Here is a 25,909-nt window from a genome sequence, read left to right as displayed (position 1 = left end):
GGGCCGTACAGGATGTGGTATATTGTAGATGCTCCCTAAGGGGAGTATATGTAATAACTGCAATATCCTTTGGAGGAGAAAGTGCAGGAAGCCTTGAGCAAAGCAAGCTATGAAGTGTCAAGTTGCCCTCTGTGCGGGTTTGATAATTGAAGATCCTATTCAGTAGTTGTATTGAGAGTTTGTGAGTGGTGTAACTTCAGAAGTAATGGATATAGGTCTCCAGTGACCAGCGGCGGGAGGAAACAGGGATCCAAAATGGCGTTACCAGTTCCCCATGAGAGAGGCAGCTAGGTATAGCAGCCCAATAGTGACGTTTGGAAAAGCTACCAGACTAAGCTCTAGCTCCCACTGCACCTTTATCTTTATCAGGGTCCAGGGAAACCAAGAACAGGGGGTCCCCAACCTGCTCCCCAGCTTGTCAGATAGCGCTCCCTTCCCGGTAACCTGTAATCAGGCACCACATGAGGACAAGATGGCCATTAGCTGTCTCTGGGTGCCGCTGCAGAGTATCTCTGTTTTTTCATGGAGCTGCTCCTGCAGAGGGGTGTCTTCCAGATCCCCAGTGGCGCGACAGGGGACTCAGCGCAGACAGCGGGAGGTGCTCCGCAATGTTCTGGAGTCGTCAACTCACTGCTTCCAGCGAGAAAGAGGGCCGCCCGCTCTGCTGCAGGAGACTGGAGCGCGTCTCACTAGAGTCGCTGGCGCAGGGGAAGAGCTGTTGGCAACGTGGCACAGAAACAGGGTGAGAGCAGAAGTTCTTCTGCTGGTAGTGTGGGTCACTGTTGAGTTCAGGACAATCTGAGAAGCAGGAAAATTACAGGATGGCGGGGGAGCTCAAGCTGTAGACGTCCTTACACCATGCTCGGCAGGCCACGCCCCCCAGCAGTTGGCTGTTTAAAGGGGTTGTGCAGAAATTATATTAATGACCTATCCTCAGGATAGGTCATCAATATCAGATCGGCGGGGTCCGACACCTTGCACTCCCACCGAACAGCTGTTTGAAGAGGAGACAGCGCTCCATGCGAGTGCTGCTTCCTGGTCATTATACTGCGTGTCATCTCCTGTGGAGCAGCAGCATAGTGTAATTACAAGTGCTCACTCCATTCAAGTGAATGGAGCAAATACTCATCATTAAACTGCACTTCGAGCGCTGCCTCCTCTTCAAACACCTGATCAGCAGGGGTGACAGGTGTCTGTCCCCGCTGATCAGATATTGATGATGTATCATGAGGCTAGATGATCAATATAAATAGTTGGGCAACCCCGTTAAAGGGGTTCTCTGGGCTTTTTCTATTGATGACCTATCCTCAGGATAGGTCATCAATATCAGAGCGGCGGGGGTCCGATACCCAGCACCCCTGCCCATCGATGGTTGAAGAGATGGTGCGTCCAGTGCGCACGTGCCGTCTCCCTTCCCTCTTCCTGCTCCCCGCTGGTGTCAAAGACCATAGACTGCAGCAGCAGACGAGAAGGGAGACTCTGGAAGGAAGCATGTGACAATTCTTTACACAACATGAAATACTATTTTTCATGTTGTTTTATTTAAAAGAAATTTCTTAGACTGATAGTCTTCAGTGCATTAATGCAATGATGCCCTTTGAAATGACAGTCCAATAGTCCATGTGGCATTCCAGTTGACCAAAGGTTTCTGTGGGGAACATCATCACAGCCTCACCGCACCAAATATTATTGCTGAATTAATCGTATGTTCATAGATTTTCAAAGTACAAGGGAAGCATTACTCACTTCAGTGATACCCTGCCGCTGATGTCTCAGAGCTAACCCTGTCCACACTGCTCTTCTCTTCCTGGTCCCAGCTTGGAACACAGGCCACAGCGGTGACCCACCTCGGCCAGTAGTTGGCTGGGGAACATTTACAGCCATTTTCTGTGTGTCTAGCCAGGACCAGGGCGTGAGTAGCAGCATCTGTGTACCAGTAGAGTGGATTGGTGAAGGCATGCTTTTATATTTTTTGTTAATTCTGGGAGAAAATTCCTCCTTTATAAGTAGAATATCCATTTATATCACCATATTTTATCTCTTTTATGCATTTGTGGCCAGATTGTGAGAACGGATTTAAAAGAACTGAGAGACTTTGACCTTGGCAGTGCACCCTATGGTTACACCCCATTTTGTAACAGTCGCAAAGAGATGGATGGGTATCGTTTCTGGAAGTCTGGGTATTGGGCATCACATCTTGGACATAGGAAATACCATATCAGGTTGGCAATTATAATACTATATATTATGATAGTATACATATTTGAATGTGACTGAGCATGATCACATTTTTCTTTGTCCTTTACCCTCTGATTCTCTGTTTTGCAGTGCTTTATATGTAGTGGACCTTAAGAAGTTCAGGAAAATTGCTGCAGGCGACAGGCTCCGTGGACAGTACCAGGCTCTAAGTCAGGATCCAAACAGTTTGTCTAATTTGGATCAGGTGAATATATTTAAAGGGCGGTTAAGTGCACTGTGGGCGGGCCCAAGCCGCTCTGTGCAGCAGTGCTCCTTCTGCTTCCTCTGTTTGCCCCTCCCTCTCCTTCTTGATTGACAGGGACTGTTTTATGCACAGTCATGTCACCTGGCCTGGTCCATCAAGGAGTAGATGGAGGGACTGGCAGAGGAAAAGGAGGAACAAGGGTGCACAGAGTGGCTTGGTCCTGCACTCGCTAGTCCCTTAAATGCTCATTTGCACATGGATTAAAAGTACATTTTCTCCAGAATATAGCAGTGGATCGCTAAGTGAAAGGTAACATTCTATGCAGCCAAGCTTAGTCCTACAAGGTATTGTGCCTGGTTTATCAGTGTATGTTCCCGTGGCAATCTCCCTTCAATGTCATTTATCATCAAACAATAATATCACTATAAATGTTAGTATTTATATTTTTTTTTAACCTGTGCAAATATTTCCAGTTACAAAGCAGTTTACTATGCACTGATTCTCCTGCTACTTGAGCTTTAACATTTCAGATGAAGCATCAAACTCACATCTACAGATGGACAAAGGATACACACAGGCAGTATCAGTGTACAGTGAGAAAACAGATCTTGCATACACAGGCAGCATCAGCATAGGGGAGAAGAAATCCCTTATAGGCTGTATTAAAAGGGTAAAGCAGGACTAATGAAGCTGCACTAGTGTAGTGAAGGCAGCAGCATCCTAGGCACACAGACTTCATATGCAGCATGTGTTACTGGAACTAGGAGCAGGTTTGCCTTTGGTAAAACAGGCAAGGCGCACTAGACAAGCACATATTAGTTACTTTAAAATCATTTAGAAGAAAAAAGTAATGAGGATGGAGGATTTAGGCTTCTTTCACGTCTGCGTTGTGTCCAGTTTTGAGATCTGGCACAGGCTCCCAAAACCGCAGCACAACGCTTCAGTTTTGTCCCCGTTCATTGTCAAGGGGTACAAAACTGAACAAACTGGAACTGAGTACACCAGAATGCATTCTGTTCCAGTTTGTTGCTTTCTGATGCCGGACACAAAATCTCTGCAAGCAGTGGTTTTTGTGTGTGGCATGGGAAACTGAAGAAACCGGATCCGACACCAAAAACCTTGTAAGTCAATGGTGCCGGATCGAGTTTTTTTCAGACACGAAAAAACTGATCCGATGCCCATCGACTTACAATAGTTTTAGTGCCTGATCCGGTTTCTTCATTTTCGTTATATTACAGCCGGATCTGTTCAGAATGGATGCAGCCAGTGGTATTATTAGAACGGAAGTGTTTTGCTGTGGCTTTGAGATCCCATGCTGGTCTCAATAAGGCCCTGCGCTAGCAGTGAATCGCTGAAGTTATGTCAAGGCGCAGGCCTCTACATAACTTTGGCATATCCAGCATAGATTCTAAATGTAAGACAGCGTCCTTGGTGTCTTACATTTAGGCCATTTTCTGCTGGCCCCGTCCCCTTCCCAGCCCACGATGCTCCCCCTTTTTTAGACAGGGAAGAAGTCGCAGATTCTCCTGCAAAATGGCCTGTGACATAATCTGCGCCCTATATATCTGCTCGTAAATGACCCCCGGAAACTTTATGTGGCTGAAACTAAATTGTAAATAATAAGTAGGTGGATAAGCAGGGACTCTGATAAATATAATAGGAGGGTACATATTTTAACTGTTACTGAAACTGTAATATGTCAAAGATATTTTGAGACTTTTAAAAACTCTCTCAACTTAGTGGTCACTATAACAGACAGTAGATATTCTTTGTTACATTCCTGAATCATTTTCTTGGTTTACACAGGACCTACCCAACAACATGATTCATCAAGTGTCAATAAAATCTCTACCTCAAGAGTGGTTGTGGTGTGAGACCTGGTGTGATGACAAGTCCAAAGAAAGAGCCAAAACTATAGATCTGGTGAGTAACTATATGAAAAAATAATTTACATTGTAACACAGCGTAACACAAAGGCATTGTCAAGGTGATTCTCTGGTATTCACGCTTTTACCTCTGTTTGGGGATCTGGACAACCCTGCAGGGGCCACTTTCATTAGTAGTCTCTGTTCAGAGGCTGCTGACCCAGGCAGGACAAGTGAAACCTGTATGTGGCACCAAGGGTAGAGGGAGCATGATCAGAAGGCAAGCCAGGGTCAAGACGGGCAGAGTCTGTGCAATATGGTAAGACAGGCAGTAGGGTTAGTATGATTATCCAGCAGGACTAACTGGAATGCAAGTAGAGACTGGAGAACTGGAGTAGTGGTTGACCACCAGTATTTTGAAATGTAAAACATAAAATGAATTAGGTATACAAAGGGAAGGTGGAAGTCATAACTTGTAACATACAGGGTCAATCTGCTTCAAGACCTCTAAAGAATTAAAGAGCAAACTTGTAGGAGGATACTCTCAAATGGATGTTTTTGGAAGACAGATTTTGTCTCCTGGGGAGAAATATGTTAGTGACCTGCATCTCAGGTCAGCAGATTTTTTCATACATTCCTCGACCAGGAAGATTTTGTTTCCTGCCAGATCTGGACAAAGTCTTTGAGGGTATAATCAGAAGCTGGCACCTTAGAAGTAACACGTACAGGAAGTGGAATCCACAGATAGATTGTGGAATAGAGAATTGACGGTTGACACACCAGAGCAATTCTTATAATAGTATTCAGCCCAGGGAAGCAAAAGCATCCAGTCGTCATGGCAAGAAGAGGTGAAATGGTGCAGATTGCTCTCTATAACCTGGTTAATGTGCTCTACCTGTCCTTGGACTGAGAATGATATGCTGGAGAAGTTCAAGTTAACATCCAGAAATCTACAGAGGGACCTCCAGAACCTGAATATGAACTGAACTTCCTTATCAGTGACAATGTGCTAGGGTAGTCCATATAAATGGAAAAATGTGCTTAATAAACAGCTTGGCGAGATGGACAGTTGTAGGAAGACCAATCAGAGGAACAAAATAAGCCATCTTGGAGATATGGTCTTTGACCACCCAGATCACAGTACAACTGGAGGCAAATCTGTGATGAGGTCCCCAGTGATATGTTATTGAGGAGAATCTGGCACATGCAGAAAAAGGAGAGCACCTGCAGGTCTTTGCCGGAAAGATTTATTTTCCTGCGCACGTGGCACAGAAGGTAACATATTTATGAATGTTTTTGGAAAGTGTGGGCCACCAAAAGTGTCCAAAAAGTAGGTCTAAAGTCTTGTGGACTGGGCTGACCAACAGTTTTATTTTTTTGTCCCCAAATAAGAATTTTTCCTTTTCATAGTAGGAACAAATGTTCTCCCTGAAACAATATCCTTAGCCAGAATTGGAGTAACAGACGTAATCTAAGCAGGATCAATAATGTTGTGATGTTCAGTGATTTGGTCTGCAGGAACAAAGGGATGAGAGAGGGCATCTGTCTTCATGTTTTCCTCTGTGTGATGAAAGTGGATAATTAATTTGAAACAAGCAAACAAGAGGGGCCAGGTGACTTGACAAAGATTCAGACACCCTACAGTCTGTAGGTACTGTAGGTTACATTTTTGTGGTCATGTAAATAACCACCAAATGACCAACACCTTCCAGCAGATCTCTCCAATCATTTAATGCCAATTTGATGGCGAATATGTCATGGTCTCCAATAGAATTTCTCTTGGCACAGTGGAACACCTTGGATAAGAAGCCAGTCAACTCTGCCCCAACTCCTATGGATGATGCATTCACCTTCAAAAATAACTGCCTGGTGACATCAGGATGATGCAAAAAGCAGGAAGAGATAAAGTTTTTTCTTTTTCTTTTTTCTTTTTGGAAAGCTTTTTTAGCACAAGGTAAGCAATCTTTAGTGTTCACTACATTTCAGGCAGAGATGGGTGGGGTGAGTGTGACAAGTGTAGCTGACACTGCTCAGACAAAGAGAACGCTTAAACATCACAGTATAACCTCAAGTCACTTAAACTTCAGATATTTCAATCTATCCAGTTAGGATGCATATACAAGTGTGAATCACTTTCACCTGCTTTGGTACAAATCAAAGTGACAACAGGTTCACTGGAAATGACCTTCAGCAGGTTTCTCGTCTCTATGGTTCTCACCAAATTGTCAGAAACAGACTGGCATGAGGGCCCGAAGTTCTGTATTGGAAGCTGTGCTCACAGCCCAGCAGCATGCATCTCAGTTGGCAATTTCCTGAGAACACCAGAATAGGTAGGCCTCTCATTGGTGTCCCTTTCTCTTCACAGATGGGAGCAGGTTCATACTGAGCATATGTCAGGTGAAAACATCTGGAATCACCTATGCTGTCTGCAAAATCATGCAGCACGACTGGTTTGGCGGTGGGTTAGTGATGGTCTGGGGATTTTTTTTGGGATGGTACCACAAACCTTCACGTGATGGCCAACAGTACCCTGACTGCTGTTGAAAATCCTCAGAGCCATTGTTAGACCTAGGCTGATGGACTGAGCCCTATGTTCCCCCTTCTGCAGGAAAATGACTGGCCTCATGTAGCCAATTAGTAGGCAGTTTAGGTGACAAAGACATTGATGCAATTTACTGACCATCATGTTCCCTAGACCTGAATCCAACTAAGAAACTGGACATTCTAGATCAGTGCATCTGCCACCAAGTAACACCACAGACCAGGAGTTCACAGATGCCCTGATCTAGGTGTGGGAGGAGAATCACACAGGACACCATCTGCCATTCCATTAGTAGCACGCCCACACATTGTCTGTAGCACATACTGGCATGTGGGGGCCCTACACACTACCGAGTCATATTATGAGTTGCCTTAATGAAATTCACACAAATTGGACCTGCCTGTGACCTGAATTTTTTACTTTGATTTTTGTGTTGTTTTGGAATCCAGCCCTCAATTGGTTGATGATTTTGGTTTCCATTGCCTGTTGAAACATTATTTTCTTTTAAACAAATTACAATATTTATAAATCAGTGAAGATTTTCAAATTGAATCAATATGCAATGTGTGGGTCAAGTGTTACCTTAAAGGGGTATTCCAGCAATTATTATTTATGATAACTTACAGTTAGGTCATGGGGGTTCTACCTCTGGGTCTCCACTGATCATGAGAATGGCAACCCTGTACCTGTTCTGGGAAGCCCCCAGAAATGAACAGAATAGCCATTGGCCATATGTGCAATAGTTCCAATCATTTCTGTGGGAGTTCTGGAAACAAGCAGAGTGCAGGGATCCCTCCAGTAGACTCCCCATTGTTTTAACCCTTTGAGCCTCAGAGGTTTTTTAGTTTTAATTTTTCACTCCCTGCTTTTCCGGGGTCATAACTTTTTTTTATTTTTCCATTCACATACTGGTATGAGGGCTCATTTTTTGTGGGGCAAGTTGCACTTTCTATTGCCACCATTTCATATTGCATACAATGTTATCAGCCTCCCACTCACTGTAAGCTTTTCCGGCAGGGGAACAGCCTGCGGTATCCCTACTACTGTTTGCACACGTGTACGGCCGGAAGTCCGCCCAGCCCCATTCACTATAATGGGGACCAGCTGGAGATCCGGCCACAACACAGCAAACATGCCGAGAGGCGGCCAGACAAAAACCGCAGCGTGCAGCCTAGGGAACTATAGCAAGCAATCATTGCCTCTCTCATAGACCCCAACACATTAGCATTGGAGTCTATGGGGATTATACTATGTATGGCAGCCTCTTGTCATTTAGGATACAGCTAAAGCAATCCAACCATGCTCTTAAGAGATCTTATGGAAGGTAGTCAGGAACTGTTGCAAGTTGGTAGTCAGGAAATTTCCATATTTACAGATAGGTGTGACCCAAGACAATGCTTCGCCAGGCAGAAGAGACAACAATAAACACCATTTTGTCATGATCTGTAGGGTACTGGTGGGCTTGCAGTTTTTCGTGTTTGGTACACTGATTTAGAAAGCCACCATAAGTCTTTGGGTCTCCCTCTTAATTAGGTGCTGATGGCAGGTGTAATCTGGAACCACTGGAATAAGGAGCAGACTGTGGCCAAGGTGAAGGAGCTGAAGCTTGAGGAAGCAGAGCTGGGACAGAAGCAGCCATGGTGTCCAGATGTGCAGAGATAGTGTTGACATACCGAAATAATGAATCCTGGCAGCTCCACTAACTAGTCGGCTCCTTGTATAGATCTTGTATCCAAAGCCTGTGGGTGCCAGGGGCTCCATGCCACCATGAGCAAATTGTAGGGTGTGAACCTAATGTGTCGCTGAACGGATTTGACTTGGGGCATTGTCAGTGTGGTCTGGACTTTGCTGAAGGGGCCACCAGACTGCCACCTCTAATAGAAGTCTTCATTCAGAGGCTGCTAACAGAGTGAGGCACCAAGGGGACAGGCTGTGAGACTTGGTTTATGGTGATTTTACACGGGCAGATATCTATCCATTAAATGAGCTCCAGTCATGTATTATCACCAATCGGCAAACAATCAGATTGTACATGCAGCCATTCATTTACATTAATGTTGGAAGCACATTCCTTTTACATGGGGAGATGTGCTGCTGACAAAAGATACTTTATATGCATAGCTCAGTCCCAGTAAGAGGCATTAAGCCACGCCCCTTTTATAAGCCACTCCCCTTTCCAATACCCTTTTCAGAACCATCTAGTTAGGTGTGAAAGTGTAGAAAACACACAATACATTTGGTGCAAGTATTTGCCAGTTTGCCAGAATGCTAACATAATTAGCTTATCCCCAGCCATGTTTTCAGTGCCCCCACTAATTTCCTGCTGAGCTCTGACATGTCAGGCCTCACTCTTGCATGTATTAGTAGAGCTAATGTTTATAGACATTTGAAATAACATACTTGTACCAGGGAATGGCAAAGCCAGTGCAAGACTGTGTTTACTATGATGCAGGTCCTTCAAATTCCAAACTGAGTATGTATCTGAAAACTGGAATTTCATGATTTAGTGTTTCACCATGTTTAAGAAGTTTTTCCTTTAAATTGTGCTCCCAGCATATAAAGTCGAAAGTGTCTAAGGCTACATCCACATCTTCGCTTGCAATTCTGGTATTTTTCTCAGTATAGGAACAGAATACTGGAATTGCTGTATCCAACATATGCCAAACACCACCAGCGCCCCACGGATCACATTTGCTATAATAAGGTCCGCCAGGTTTCCGCCATGAATACCAGCATTTTGCCAAACAAAATGCTGCTGCATACCTCTAATGTACTGTTAATTTAACTTATGTTTCCTGTAACTGTGATTTTTTTTTTTTACTTTTATATAATAAATGTCATAAGTAAGGATAAGCACAGCTAGTTTAACATGATGAACCTTTATCTGAGTTCATCCTTATAGTGAGTACATAAAATAAGCACTTCCGTTACTGATACTACAACCATCTGGATCCATTATGAACGGATCCGGTTGTATTGTCTTCAACATAGCCAAGACGGATCCGTCATGAACTCCATTGAAAGTCAATGGGAGACGGATTAATTTTCTATTGTGTCAGAGAAAACGGATTGACTTGCATTGTGGGTTATGACGGATCCGTCATTCCCATGACAGAAAGAAAACCGCAGCATGCTACGGTTTGCTCTCCGGTATGAGAACGCATTTTGGATCATTCTGTTCTGTTCAGTTACGTTTTGTCCCCATTGACAATGAATGGGGACAAATTGGAAGCATTTTTTTCTGGTATTGAGACCCTATGACGGATCTCAATACCGTAAAATAGAAACGCTAGTGTGAAAGTAGCCTTAAGCATGCTGGGAGTCGTAGTTTCACAACAGCTGGAGTGCCAGAGGTTAGCCATCACTGGTCTATACAGATCTCTTTACTGCCGTTATATATTATTCTAAACCTGCCTGTGATAAGGAGATATCACCTCGGTGTACAGATAAGACAGGATCCATTCACAATAGGCGATTGTCAAATCATCTATTCTTTCCTTGTACAATGACCTCTGCACAGGTCACAGAGCATGTCTTTAAGACTCTACTATAGAAGTCAATGAGGTCCCCTCCTGTCCATTGTGCCTATGGACCATGGGGCTGCCGTAAAGCGATTTCTTAATGCTTTGTAAATGCTGTTAAGAACAGCTCAGGCAAAATGTCCGTCCCCATAATAATGTTCACGAAATATAATTAAAAAATTTACAATCGGAAAATATTCTTGTTAGAATGGAAGGCACACCGATTGCGACCAAAATTTTATTCACAGATTTGTTATAAACATTTCTGCACAAATCCGTTCGATGTGAACATACCATGAAAAGAATAGTTACTCCATTGATTGTAGTGCTGAGGGTCCTTCCACTCAAGTGTTACATCAAGTGTTCATTTACTCTGTGCATCTCAAGGAATCTTCTTCCGTTCCTACTACAAATGACACGCATTAGTTCTTCCCACTCAATATAATGTGTAAGGCTGGGGTTTATGTCTCAGTGGGTTCTTCATGTTCTCGCAGGTCTGGTTTCTAACACTTGTCTCAAGTGAAAGCTCAATGTCTGCAGATCTGCCTGGCCAGGTATTTGTGAGGTCCCCGTCTGCAGCCAGCTAGTGACCCTTAATCTCTTGGATCTTATGTTATATTGCCGATCCATCTTGGTTCTGTAGAGTTTCTTGGCATCTCCGTTTTGTACAGTAAGCTACACTTTCCAGATGGTTGAATATATCTTTCTGACATTTAGTTTTCTTTACAGTATTAGAAAATGGCTTCCTCTTTGTTTTCCGTTCTTAATCGAATGCGGCATCCTCTTGTTCCACCTGTGCCTAAAGGGATCAAGCCTAATAAGCCATGGGAAAGGTCTTATCCGTAGGCTTGGAATTTCCATTCTATAGCAAATGTGTTGAGGAAAAAAGCTGAGAGAAAATGTACAGCACACCGCCTGGGAGCATGTCTTATTCTGTAAATGCTCAATTTGTGGAAGTCAATAAACTATGCTGTAATCTGTCAAGGGCTAGAAAGTGGAATTGCATTATTGCCTGGGGTAGTCGGACAAAAAAAATGACAGCTATTCAAACAGCACCTTAAGATCTTGAGAGCTTGGGGTAGAATATATTGATTTAAGGAGATATCTGCAGTAATATGAGTGTACAGGATACACATCTGCAGTTATTGTATTGTTTTGTGCTTTTGAAGAGAAAAATAATTCCAAAGTGGCATTTTATAGCCGGCACAGTTTGCATCTCCTTCTGTAATATTTTGCCGTCTTATTGGTTTTCAGATCAAGCTTTCCCTAGTATTCGGACACATCATTTCTTTTTTCCTCAAAGAATACACAATTTAAATAAAAAGAGAAACTGTATGTATGAGTTCAGTGGTGTGTAACATCATTTGTGTAAGAGAAAACATGTCCACAGGTAATGTCAGGTCAGAGGGAAGGCAAACAAAACCATTACCTGGTTGTTTCAGAGGAGAATTTCATGTCGTCACGCTATGCCAATATATTACGAGAACACCGAAGACGAAAAGTGCATTATGTGAACACTTTATGGTTAATAATGTCAGCTATATCGTACATCATAAGTAAAAAACAGATATATTTGGTAAAGACAAAAAACACCACATGACACCTACTGGGGTCAAAAGTAACGCAGTTGGACCAATGCAGATACAACATAAAATGCAGGTAGCATAAGTAACAAGGCCACAATGGAGGGATGCAGATATATAGACCCGGTAGGTGCCGCAAACACCAGCCCCAACAGGGGGACAGAGGTTAATAATGTAATATATATATTATTGGTGCACCCCCAATAAACAGGCATTTCGGGATAAAAAGGGACATGCTCCGTATATATTATATAGCATTAAATGTGGCAAATTATATATCTTGGCAAAATTTAGTTTTTTACTGGTTGCTTCCGCGTGCTGATGTTTTTTTTCCCCTTAAAGGGAACCTGTCACCAGGATTTTGGGTATAGAACTGAGGACATGGGTTGCTAGATGGCCACTAGCACCTCCTCAATATCCAGTCCCCATAGCTCTGTGTGCTTTTATTGTGTAAAAAAAAAAAAGATTTGATACATATGCAAATTAACATAAAAGAGTCATATCCTACTTGTGTGACCAGAGAAGAGTCATATTTTCAAACTCTGACTCATCTCAGGTTAATTTACATATGTATCAAATCAGTTTTTATACACAATAAAAGCACACAGAGCTATGGGGACTGGATATTCCAGATGTGCTAGCGGCCATCTAGCAACCCATGTCCTCAGCTCTATACACAAAATCCTGGTGACAGGTTCCCTTCAAATTCCCGAGGATAGGTGATCCATAGTAACATCTATATGCTGAAAACTACAATTTCCATGACGTCTCAAGTGATGTGTCACGTAATATGGCTTCTATTAGTTGCTGTAAGAAATGTGATTAATGACATGCTGTGCATTAGTGGAGTTACCTTGCAGAGATCGGGCGCCTGCGCAGTAGCATTCACTGTTCAGCATGCATTGCAGCTGCAGCAGCGCAAGCTCAGCATCTAGGATTAGCAACCCAGCCCAATGTATGGCACGTGATGGTAGTCATGCCATGCTTGGGGGAGTTATTTTACAGAGATACATACAAGGGATGGATGTACATAGCTCAGCAGTGCATATCAGTAAAGTAAGTGAATGTAAATATGAAAAAAGGTGGAAAGAATAATGGTCAAAATAGAATAAAAAATACTAAAAGCAAGAGCAATGGAATTATAAACTCACTGGGCAATGTGCCCTTCAAATTTAAGGTAACACACCGCTGTAAATTGAAATCTTCCATTATAATACTTTATTCAGGAACCCTTCAAACTCCCTACTGAGGTAAGCAGTCGCTGAAAGCATGACTGGACTCTGGTAATATGTCACCCACATCCAGACATTGTATGAAGAGTGTCAGGGTGCTAACCATGTGTCTCCTAACCAGTAGGCAGAGATAGATACTCCCATAAACCTATAGCTGGTGCAGATGGCCTTGGTTTTGGTGGGCACCTAGGCCGTGGTTAAGTAGGGCATCTATGGAGACTAATAGTAGCTATTTTGGTTGCAGTCTACATAAATAAAAAGGCAATTGATCTTACAAGCTGTTATATCTTCAACCACAGTGCAACAATCCCAAAACTAAGGAACCCAAATTAAAAGCTGCAGCACGAATTGTTCCTGAATGGACCGACTATGACAATGAAATCCGTCAATTTTTGAAGAGGATAGAGGAGCAGAAAGCAAATGGAACACAAGTACCTCCTAAAGGTAAGAGAATGCCCAGGAGAATTAGTTCATCCCCTACTAACTAAAAGACATTTTTATATAATGACTGTGGGGTGAGATGTCATAAGTGGGTCTTCGCAATGGTACATAGCAGGACGCCCATCACATGTCATTATGTATTACATCATAGGCCTTTAGCCTTTACTCTAATATATACCTGAGTAGTTTTTATATATCCAATTGCTATGGTGTACTGTTACAAGGAGTTATATATTCCTTTCCATCTTGATGGTTGCTTCACAGATCCTTTAGTCTTGATACAATAAACCAAATTTTCGAAACTGTTGAATATATCCCTGATCGATATATCTTACTGCCAGGCGGAGGTGCTATTGCTGTCTTGGGGGCAGTAGCCAGTAGCAATTCTTCCCATTTTAGCCCCACTCCCAAATGATTATCACCATCATAAGTATCTGATGCATACCACTAAATATAAATAGTAAGGGCTGTATTAAGGCTTTATTACACTGGCCGATATTTTGGGTGATAATTGCTATGAAGCGTTCACATGAAGGCTCGTTAGCGATTATCTTGCAGTGTAATATTGCCCGATGAATTAGCAAACGTTTGTTCGTTGGGCAATTCTGATTTTCAAACATGCTTAAAAATCAGCACTTGCCGGCGGCAGATCGTGCTGTCTAATGGACAGCATGGTGATGAGCGATGGCATAACGATCGCTCCTTCCCATGCTGTGGAGGAGATTGTAGCATTTTATAGCAGGAGTCGCCTCCACTAGCTAGCAGGCGATTGCTCGGAGGTAGTGGCGTACAAAGAGAAGTAAGGGCCCCATAGCAAGGATCAAACTGGGCCCCCCACACAGGACAGAAGGGTATCCACCTAAACCCGTTTCAATGACCCTTGGGCCATTTTTCTACTGGCTTATTTGCTAAATGTTGTTCCTTTAGAGCAGGCATCCTCAAACTACGGCCCTCCAGCTGTTGTAAAACTACAACTCCCACAATACCCTGCTGTAGGTTGATACCTGTAGGCTGTTCGGGCATGCTGGGAGTTGTAGTTTAGCAACAGCTGGAGGGCCGCAGTTTGAGGATGCCTGCTTTAGAGGGTAGAGTCCTGACCACGTTTTTCACTCCCAGTAGATGGTCTTCCGCTATGGTAGTTACGCCCCAGCTCGGAGGGAATGCTTCCCTCCTGACAAACGCTTGCTCAATCGGCCTGTGTAATAGAGGCTTAAGGCTGCAACATGACCAATTACTACTTATTTATACAGCATTAACAGAAGTTTTAGAAATGTATGACCGCTAAGGCTGGTTTCACACGGGCGTTGCGGGAACACATTGTAATGCGTTTTGCACTCGCGTGAGAAAAATCACGCATGTTTGGTACCCAAACCCGAACTTCTTCACAGAAGTTCGGGCTTGGGATCGGTGTTCTGTAGATTGTATTATTTTCTCTTATAACATGGTTATAAGGGAAAATAATAGCATTCTGAATACAGAATGCATAGTAAAATAGCGCTGGAGGGGTTAAAAAAAATTAATAATAATTTAACTCACCTTAATCCACTTGATCGTGCAGCCGGCATCTCCTTCTGTCTTCATCTTAGCTGTGTGCAGTAACAGGACCTGTGGTGACGTCACTCCGGTCATCACATGATCCATCACATGATCTTTTACCATGGTGATGGATCATGTGATGACCGGAGTGACGTCACCACAGGTCCTGTTACTGCACACAGCTAAGATGAAGACAGAAGGAGATGCCGGCTGCGCGATCAAGTGGATTAAGGTGAGTTAAATTATTTTTTATTTTATTTTTTCCCCTCCAGCGCCATTTTACTATGCATTCTGTATTCAGAATGCTATTATTTTCCCTTATAACCATGTTATAAGGGAAAATAATAATGATCGGGTCTCCATACCGATCGTCTCCTAGCAACCGTGCGTGAAAATCGCACCGCTTCCGCACTTGCTTGCGGATGCTTGCGATTTTCACGCAACCCCATTCATTTCTATGGGGCCTGCGTTACGTGAAAAACGCTAAATATAGAGCATGCTGCGATTTTCACGCAACGCACAAGTGATGCATGAAAATCACCGCTCATTTGAACAGCCCCATAGAAATGAATAGGTCGGGATTCATTGCGGTTGCAATGCGTTCAACTCGCGCATCACATCCGCGCGGATTACTCGGCCGTGTGAAAGGGGCCTAAGTTGACATTGGCGCTCTCATGTGCGGCATGTTCCTTATGCACTGAATAGAAGATCCTGTAAAGGCTTCACAATGTCTTATTTTCTCTTGTTTTCTGCAGGCTTAAATCACGATGAACTTTAGCAAATTTCAATTTCACGGTGGAAAGTAAAGTCCTCCCAACTGACCCTTCATTCTACAGGAGACTGTCGAAGTAGCGGTGACCTTATTTGCTGGATACTGGGATACATATGGACCTATTTTTTGATCCTCGAGAGACCTGTTTATTAGGAGTCCTTTATTAATATGAATTATTATTTTTTTATGTCTGGTAATACAGTGATGGTAGAGCTGACGTCTGATTCCCTGCACTGTAATGTACCAGTGTCTTTTCTCTGATACATGGGTGTACGGCTCCTTCCAGTAACTGGCAGTGTAGACTATATGGGACAGATTTATCAGCATTGTCGCTGAGATAGCTTAAGGTGCCATGTAAATACTGACTTAAAATGTTCCACAGATAATGTTCAGTCTCTCTACTGCTACAGACAGTTGGGTAGCAGATACCTGTTCTGCCCTTAGTGTGTCATGTCTTTGTCATACGCCTTTTTGATGAAAATAGCATAAAACATGTTGCAGCTGCTCAGCACATATGCTCACTGGTGGTTTTTGGCCAATTTTACAACTGACACATGAATGTGTTTTTTCTGCTGTAAATTTAGTTTCGTACATTTTCCATGTAAGTACAAGCATTGTTGTTATAAACTACGTGTTCACATTCACTTTTATGTATTTTATTTGTCTGTTTAATCATATTTTTACTGTGAAGGAAGGTGGTCTTCACACCCGGCAGACTTTGTGGCAGAAAATTCCACGACTGAAAATCGGTTCCATTCACTTGAAGGGGGCAGCAGGCACATGGGTTTCTACAAGCCCCGTTAAGGTGGATTGAATGAATTTTCAGCCACAAAATCTGCAGCGTGTGAAGGCATCTTCATACTATTGATGAGACATCTACACCGGAAGCTCGTGAGTAGAAGAAGCAATGCTTAGGCTACTACAGGAGGGTCCAGCAGGTTGTTCTAGCAGGGGAACAGCCTACCGGATCTGTACTAACGCTAGCCCAAGTGCCGCCAGAAGTCCGCACTGGTCCCATTCACTATAGCGGGGACGGGATGGAGGTCCGGTCGCAGCACGGCAAAAAACTACGGACCCTCCTAGCGAAAGTGTGAAAGCTGCCTTACATGTGAAGCTTGGTCAGAACAATTAAGAGTTTTCCAGACTATAAACATTGATGAACTATCCTCAGGATAGGTCATCAATATCAAATTGATACTGATATTCCCTTGCCAATCATCTGCAGCCTATTCCTAGGCCTGTACATCACATCCATCAGTCTCATGGTCTTTGTGCAGCTCAGACCAATTCAAGTGAGGCAGATTAAAGGGGTTGTCCGGGATCGGGGACATTACTCTAATAGTACAAGTGTGGAATAGACATTACATACAAGCAGCTAGTACGTTTTGGCACAGATTTCTGCAGCCTGTTTTCATCTTTGAAATTCATGGCCGGAAGTTACTGTTTTCTTCTCCTCAGTGAGGTACCGGGTCCCTTTCAGGCAAGCAAAGCTTCCTCTTCCGCTGCTCAGGGAGCCCGGTGACGTCACCGGCAGCAAATGAATCGAGGTGAATATTGATGAGGGGCGGAGTTACAGCGGCTGGCTGACATCCCACTATGCCCCGCCCCTCAACAACCCGCTCAGCCCCGCCCCTCCAGTCCGGTGAGCTTCAGAATGAATTGAGGTGAATATTGATGAGGGGGCGGAGTTACGGCGGCTGGCCGACATCCTGCTAAGCCCCGCCCCATAACCCGCTCAGCCCCACCCCTCCAGTCCGGTGAGCTTCAGATTGAATTGAGGTGAATATTGATGAGGGGGCGAAGTTACAGCAGAGCAGAGAGACAGCTGTAACCACCTGATGCTGCGCTGCCCCAGGACCCACAGGGCAGTGCAGCCGGAAGTCAGGTAAAGATAAACAGATATATAAACAATGAGTGGGGGACCGTTGGAGCCACATAGAAGTGGCAAAAATAGCTGAAAATGTATGGAGGCCTCTACTTAGATGTACATTGTGAGTAAACTTTTTTTTTTTTTTTTTTTTTTTAAACATTTGGTCCCGGACAACCCCTTTAAGCATAACCACTATACAGTGTACAGCACTGTGCTTGGAATACAATGTAGAGAACTGCAGCATTGGTCTGAGCGCTACATCCCTTTCCCAAAGCCGATCAGCTAGGGTGCCGGGTGTCCACTCCCCACCAATTCGATATTGATGACTACTCCCCAGGATAGTTCATCAATATTTAAATCCCAGATAGCACTAAGGCTACTTTCACATCTGCGTTGGTTGCTATGACGCTGTGCGCTTCATGCCTCCGCTGCACTACAGTAATACACCGGTATGATCTACCGTATATGAGTGTATTACTGTAATGCATGTATTACTGTAATACCGTGTGCATTCGGCCTTAGAGTAACATAGTTTAGAGTAGGGAAAAGAAAAACTGCGATGGAAAAAGATTCCGACTTTTTTGTCGCTGTGTAGCTATAATATTTTTGCTGTGCCTTTGAGCATACTATTGGTGCTACAGCAGGTGTAATTCCATCTTTGTCCACTAGATGGCCCCTGGTTCATACATGGCTTGTTTAATCTCAGGATTGTTCTTTACATCGGTTGATGAAAATAATCTCAACAGATTTCTGCATTCTAGTCTACAGTATATGAACATGACACCTGGTGACTCGACATGTATGAGGGTAAAGTCAGAGATTTCTTTTAAAATTAAGAAAAACCTTATCATGCTTAGTTAATACGTAAGTAGAGTAAACAAAATACCGTACATCTTTTCGCATCTGCATTAAGGCTTCAACACACCACCTGTGGTTAAACGAAACTGAACTTGATGGACTTATGTCTTTTTTCAACCGTATTAACTATGTAACTATGAAAGTAAATCACCATTGCACCAGATTTTAAATTATCAGGAATTTGAGAGGGATCTTTGGCACATGTACCTCATATTGACTTACGGTTAAGACGGACAAAAGTTGTTGTTTTTTTTACTTTTTATTAGTACAGGTAAAAATTGGCAATCATCAGAGTAAATACCATACAGTAATCATTTACTAACATATGGTATATCGTATTGTCAAGATGAGCAGTGTTCATTAAGAGGATATTGCTCCTCAAGAGGAACGAGCAGAGGTGTTATGGACAGATGGCGCATTCTCGGAACAAAATACATGTTATGGGGTGATCTACACCATACACCCCAGATTTTTTTTGGTTGATTGCGATGTTTAACTACTAAGGCAACATAAGGTAGAATCTGATTTATCTGTGTTTTCAACATACTTAAAGCGGTTATCCAGTATCTACAACAGCCCCCCTGTGCTGGGCCCCTCCGTGGGAATATACTTGCCTCGCTCCCTGCGCCGCTCCTGGTCCCCGCACCTCCACTGCTGCTTCTCCCTGTACACGGATGAAAACATCCAATGTCGGGGGGTCGTGAGGGAGGAGCAGCCAATGGCAGGCGGGGATGGGGACGAGCCTCTCTAGCACCCCGGGTGACGCTGCTTCTCCGTGTACAGGGAGAAGCAGCGGTGTGGGGACCAGGAGTGCCGCAGGTTAAGTATATTCCCACAGAGGGGTCCGGCACATGGGGGGGGGGGGGGGGGGGGCTGTTGTAGATACTGGATAACCTCTTTAGGGTTGGCACATTTGGGCTGTACCACCACAAAGCAATACATTTGCGCACCAGGAATAAAGATTCCCTCAGAAGAATGGCCATTTAATGTTCCCAGTGATCTTCATCCATTAATCCCAGAAGACACAGTTCAGGGATACATGCATCCGGAGAAGGTAACAGATTTGAAAGAAGTCTGTCACCCCATTTCAGAAAGCAGCAATTCGTCTACTTTCCCACATCATGTGTTAGAAATCCACCTCCAATTCCCCACACGGTGGGCAAGCCTGACAAGGCGACCAACCCATTCTACATAATCGAATTGGTGTGATGAATGTCTGGTGAATGATATAGAGCTGAATTATTTTGTTATTGACTGCCGGTAAAACTTTGAGATGAGATTCTAATAAATCTGCTACTGATTCATCTGTGAGTGTGGGTATCTGTCTTTTCCGTTTATCTATTACTGTCAGGGGAGTAGCAAGCGTTTTTGCATGCAGTAGGTGTGAGTAGATCACAGAGATTAGACCTCTGGGCCGTTGAGTCTTAACAACTCCTATAAGTTGGTACTGAGAAAATGTGGTAGTTGGATCTTGGTACATGGCTCGCAGAGCAGATCTGTGCTGTAACTAAGAAAAGGGACCGAGGGACATTGAACTTTTGTGTCAAGTCTGGGAAGGCTAGGAGCACACTGATAATATCACCTAAGCTTTGTACCCCAGCCGTTTTCCATCTCTCAGCCCCCATAACCGCTTGTATATGCGGCAAGGACTGGTTATTCCAAAGGGTGTTTCAGAGATAACATCTGTGAACCGGGTCAATGATTTAGCCTCTTTTCAGACTACCTGAGCCAAACTATGCAGCAGTAGTTTCTGAAAACCTAGGGGGTATCTCCAATACTGACCACAGGGTCTGAAAATTGAGATAGTGTTTCAAAAAATACTCAGAAGTAGGCAACTCAGTGGTGTACCAGGTGTAACTGAGGCTTAACTGCCCTGCTAGGTAATACAGGAAATAATTTGCTAGTGCCATTCCCACTTCAGTTTTTGTACATCTTTATGAATATAACCTTAGCTTAAAGTGAGAGCAGCCTCAAATGAAGACTCTAATCATGGAGTCCTGTTCTTTGATTATTGACTTCGGTATAGATGCTTCTGAGGCGTAAAGAGCCTTAGGGAGTATGATCATTTTTATTAGATGAATTTGCCCTGCCAAGAATAAAGCTTTTAAATCTATCCCGTACATGGCCAATCGGAGGGTGAATGTTGAGGGCCAATGCCTGTGAGTGTTGGTTAGTGATTTTAACTCTCAGATATTTGAATATATCCACCACCTTTAAACCAGCCATATGGGATGGGCCCGACCACTGTTCTACGCAGAGACATATACAGACTTCAAACCAGTTAAAGGGGTTGTCCGGGTTCAGAGCTGAACCCGGACATACTCTTATTTTCACCCAGGCAGCCACTCTGAGGCTAGCATTGGAGCATCTCATGCTCAGATGCGCTCCCTTGCCCAGCGCTAAATCGCGCAGGGCACGGGCTCTTTTGTTTATCATAACACACTGCAGGGCGGAAGCCTCCACCCAGCAGAGTGTTCGGTGATGTCACCGGCTCTGATGGACGGGCTTTAGCGCTGCCCTAGCCGTTTTACTGGCTAGGGCAGCGCTAAATCCCACCCATCAGTGCCAGTGATGTCACCGGGCTTCCTGGCAGCCCCATGGAGAGCCCGGTACGTCACCGGATCTAAAAAAAATGCCTTTGCCCTGCGCGATGTAGCGCAGGGCAAAGGAGAGCATCTGAGCAGTCATGGGGGCTGGCTGGGTGAAAATGGAGGAATGTACGGGTTCAGCTCTGAACCCGGACAACCCTTTTAAGCTTTAGGCCCAAATACATCCCAAATTCATCTATCAGGTCCACAGCATTGTTTAGAGATGTGTCCGGGGATGATCTGGTTCGTGGGCATGAGGCCTAAGTTAAACCAGCGAAACTCCTCCAGGAACCATGCCCAAACGCGAATGGGTCCCTGCCTCTGAAGGTCCTCCTCGCATCTGCGAAGCAGTCTATGGATCTGTCTAGCAGCATATTCAGATCGCCCATACGTATTGTCTTAGCATGCAGGTATGTGGCTGCAAAAGAAGCCACTAGGTGAAGGACACGCATGGATCCAGGGGGAGGATAATAAATACCTAATAGATTATACTGTACATTATCAATAAGAGAGTGAACAAAGACATATTTACCTTCCAAATAGACAGCTAGGTCTTTTGCCTCCCAACGAAGAGGAGGAGTGATAGGAGTGTGCAGAACTGATAGGAGTGGACCCAGGACGTCTGTGAAGTATTAGCAGTAAGATGTGTCTCTTGCAGGCAGAGAACATGCAGTTTATGATGAGAAAATACCATAGATCTTTTGTGTGGTGTGCCCAAACCTCTTACATTCTATGACATGATCTTTAGGTCAGCCATGGTTTCTGAGGCAGATGTGTCACCCAAATGTGAATATACTGCAATAAGCTTGTAAACTTCACAGTGTAACAGGAGGCTTGTATCTTCATCAGGGACGTGATGACATAGTCACGCTACGTTGCGCACTTCTTTTCCCCCTCCACCTCGCCATGCCGATCTCTGGACCTCCCCAGCATCTCTCCTGCTTCCTTGCTGTGTCGTGACTGCCTGCCGCCTTATAGAGGATTCCTTTCTCCGGTCATTCCCCGCTCCCCTCTACCTCTCCGCTCCTGGTTCTCCCGCTTCTTCACTTATCCTGCTCCTCGCTTTCCGATGGTCCCAGGATTCAGGTTTGAAGAGGCATGCCTCATCTTCTCCCTCGTGTCCTCCCTTGTTTGATCGATTTATTTCTCCCTTAGGCCTCATGCACGGTCCGCAAAAACGGGGTCCGTAGGTCCGTGATCCGTGACCGTTTTTTCGTCCGTAGGTCTTCCTTGATTTTTGGAGGATCCACGGACATGAAAAAAAAAGTCGTTTTGGTGTCCGCCTGGCCGTGCGGAGCCAAACGGATCCGTCCTGAATTACAATGCAAGTCAATGGGGACGGATCCGTTTGACGTTGACACAATATGGTGCAATTGCAAACGGATCCGTCCCCATTGACTTTCAATGTAAAGTCTGGAGTCCCTTTTATACCATCGGATCGGAGTTTTCTCCAATCCAATGGTATATTTTAACTTGAAGCGTCCCCATCACCATGGGAACGCCTCTATGTTAGAATATACGGTCGGATATGAGTTACATATCCGACAGTAGGCATTTTTTTTAGATCCGGTGACGTACCGGGCTCTCCATGGGGCTGCCAGGAAGCCCGGTGACATCGCCGGCACTGATGGGTGGGATCTAGCGCTGCCCTAGCCAGTAAAACGGCTAGGGCAGCGCTAAAGCCCGTCCATCAGAGCCGGTGCCGCACCTGAAGGGGTTAATTGTGCGTATCATAGCCCCCTGTAAGAGATCAGGGCTGCCAGGCAGCAGGGGGCAGACCCCCCTCCCCAGTTTGAATATCATTGGTGGCCAGTGCGGCCCCCCCTCCCTCCCTCTATTGTATTAATAACATAACATTGGTGGCACAGTGTGCGGCCTCCCCCGGCCCCCCTCCCTCCCTCTATTGTAATAAGAACATTGGTGGCAGTGTGCGGCCTCCCCCGGCCCCCCCCCCCTTCCTCTATTGTAATAAGAACATTGGTGGCACAGTGTGCGGCCTCCCCCGGCCCCCCTCCCTCCCTCTATTGTAATAAGAACATTGGTGGCATTGTGCGGCCTCCCCCGGCCCCCCTCCCTCTATTGTAATAAGAACATTGTGGCAGTGTGCGGCCTCCCCCGGCCCCCCTCCCTCCCTCTATTGTAATAAGAACATTGGTGGCAGTGTGCGGCCTCCCCCGGCCCCCCTCCCTCTATTGTAATAAGAACATTGGTGGCAGTGTGCGGCCTCCCCCGGCCCCCCCATCCTTGTAATAAGAACATTGGTGGCAGTGTGCGGCCTCCCCCGGCCCCCCTCCCTCTATTGTAATAAGAACATTGGTGGCAGTGTGCTCCTCCTACTGGTAAGTGACAGGTCTGTGCGGCGCATTGCTAAATGAACTGTCACTTACCAGTAGGAGGAGCTCCCGGCCGGACACAGACATTGCAGCAGCCAGCAGGTAAGTATGATGCTTCTACTATTGCTAAGTAACCATGGCAACCAGGACTGCAGTAGCGTCCTGGTTGCCATGGTTACCGATCGGAGCCCGCTGCCACCAATGATCGGGGGAGGCCGCACACTGCCACCAATGTTTTTATTACAATAGAGGGAGGGAGGGGGGCCGGGGGGGCAGCACACTGCCACCAATGTTCTAATTACAATAGAGGGAGGGGGGGCCGGGGGAGGCCGCACACTGCCACCAATGTTCTTATTACAATAGAGGGAGGGAGGGGGGCCGGGGGGGCCGCACACTGCCACCAATGTTCTAATTACAATAGAGGGAGGGAGGGAGGGGGGCCGGGGGGGCCGCACACTGCCACCAATGTTCTAATTACAATAGAGGGAGGGAGGGAGGGGGGCCGGGGGAGGCCGCACACTGCCACCAATGTTCTTATTACAATAGAGGGGGGGGGGGGGCGCACACTGTGCCACCAATGTTATTATTACAATAGAGGGAGGGAGGGGGGGCCGCACTGGCCACCAATGTAATTTAAACTGGGGAGGGAGGGGGGTCTGCCCCCTGCTGCCTGGCAGCCCCGGATCTCTTACAGGGGGCTATGATACGCACAATTAACCCCTTCAGGTGCGGCACCTGATGGGTTAATTGTACGGATCACAGCCCCCTGTAAGAGATCGGGTGCTGCCAGGCAGCAGGGGGCAGTCATGTACACAGTTCGTTGTATATTCTAACTAGAAGCGTCCCCATCACTATGGGAACGCCTCTGTGTTAGAATATACTGTCGGATCTGAGTTTTCACAAAGTGAAAACTCAGCTCTGAAAAAGCTTTTATGCAGACGGATCTTCGGATCCGGCTGTATGAAAGTAACTTGCGGCCACGGATCACGGATGCCAATCTTGTGTGCATCCGTGTTTTTTCACTGACCCATTGACTTGAATGGATCCGTGAACCGTGGTCCGTCAAAAAAATAGGACAGGTCCTATTTTTTTGACAGACAGGATACACGGATTACGGATGCGGCTGCAAAACGGTGCATTTTCCGATTTTTCCACGGACCCATTGAAAGTCAATGGGTCCGCGGAAAACGGCACAACCGCCACGGATGCACACAACGGTCGTGTGCATGAGGCCTTACTCTTCCCCTGTGCGCTCCCCGACCCTCCTGACTGTGTTTCATTACATCAAAGATTAGCCCTACTCGCTCTCTTTATGATTATACTGCTGGACTAGGGACCGCTGCATTTCGGATGAACTTTTTTTTTTTTTTTTTTTTTTTTATAGAACTGGTCTTTTTTTTCAGTGCCATTTCTGGTAATTAATATAAGTAGGGTAAAGTAAGGAGGGAGAGGAGAAAACCAGAAAAAGAAAGAGGGGAAGAAAAGAGAGAAGTAAGAGAAAGTAAAAAGAAAAGAAAAAAAGGAAAAGATAAAAGAAAGAGAAGGATAGAGGTAAAATAAAGGAGTGGAGAGGAGGGGGGAAAAAAGCGGGTGGGGGAATATAAAAAAGTAAGAAAGATAAGGAGAGGAGAAGAAAAAGAAAAATTATTATTAAAAGAGGAAAGAAGGAAGAGAAAAGAGGAAAGGGGGAAAAAAATGGCCCCAAAGCAAAATAGGCGTTCTGCTGAACATACATTGGTCAAAACAGGCCAGAAACTGACAGAATCGTCCAAAATGTATCAATTTCTGAAGTCCCCAAAGGTTGTTACTAGAAGAGCGGGACATAAAGGGTCGCAAGATCTGGATGTAGTTAAAAAAGGTGGATCTAATATGGAAGAAGCTTCTGACCATTACATCCAGGAGATGGGGGCGGGAGAAAGATGATGTTACTGCTTTCTCCAAAGATGAATCCTCACCACTGAATGAAATTCTAGTTGCAGTTAAAAAAAACAGAGAGCTAATTAAAGTCATCTCTACTCAACTTGGGGTAATTCAAACTGATGTGGCTCTGATAAGAGACGAGGTGTCTAAAATACTGGACAGAGTTACTACTATAGAAAAATCTGTAGAGGTCCTGGAGAAGGAAGTTAAAATGTTCAAATGTAGATCCCTATGTTGAGATCTGAGGGTAACACCCTTAAAAAAAAAAAAAGATGGTGGATCTCGAAGATAGGTCTAGGCCAAGCAATGTGAAAATAATGGGCCTACCAGAAGGAACGGAAGGGGATAATCCTAGTGATATGATTCAGAAGTTAATTTAAAAAAAATTGGAAAAGAGCATTTTTC

At 44.8% G+C, this 25,909-nt stretch overlaps 1 protein-coding gene across 2 annotated transcripts in view; it reads left to right on the top strand.

The window, feature by feature from the left end:
• The window catches only part of UGGT2 (UDP-glucose glycoprotein glucosyltransferase 2), a 421,287-nt gene extending 403,334 nt beyond the window's left edge, over positions 1-17,953 (top strand). For both annotated transcript variants that reach the window (XM_044284938.1, XM_044284937.1), the window contains 5 exons: positions 2,062-2,222; positions 2,329-2,443; positions 4,250-4,366; positions 13,486-13,630; positions 15,919-17,953. In XM_044284938.1, coding sequence (XP_044140873.1) covers positions 2,062-2,222; positions 2,329-2,443; positions 4,250-4,366; positions 13,486-13,630; positions 15,919-15,941 — 561 coding nt within the window. In that variant the 3' untranslated portion in view covers positions 15,942-17,953. The remainder of the gene's footprint in view (positions 1-2,061; positions 2,223-2,328; positions 2,444-4,249; positions 4,367-13,485; positions 13,631-15,918) is intronic.
• Positions 17,954-25,909: the final 7,956 nt, after the last annotated feature.

Source organism: Bufo gargarizans, chromosome 3 (genome assembly GCF_014858855.1).
Source record: "Bufo gargarizans isolate SCDJY-AF-19 chromosome 3, ASM1485885v1, whole genome shotgun sequence".
NCBI classification, from domain to species: Eukaryota; Metazoa; Chordata; class Amphibia; order Anura; family Bufonidae; genus Bufo; species Bufo gargarizans.
The sequence above is the reverse complement of the archived record's forward strand: the minus strand, read 5'-3'. Positions and strand labels throughout refer to the sequence as shown.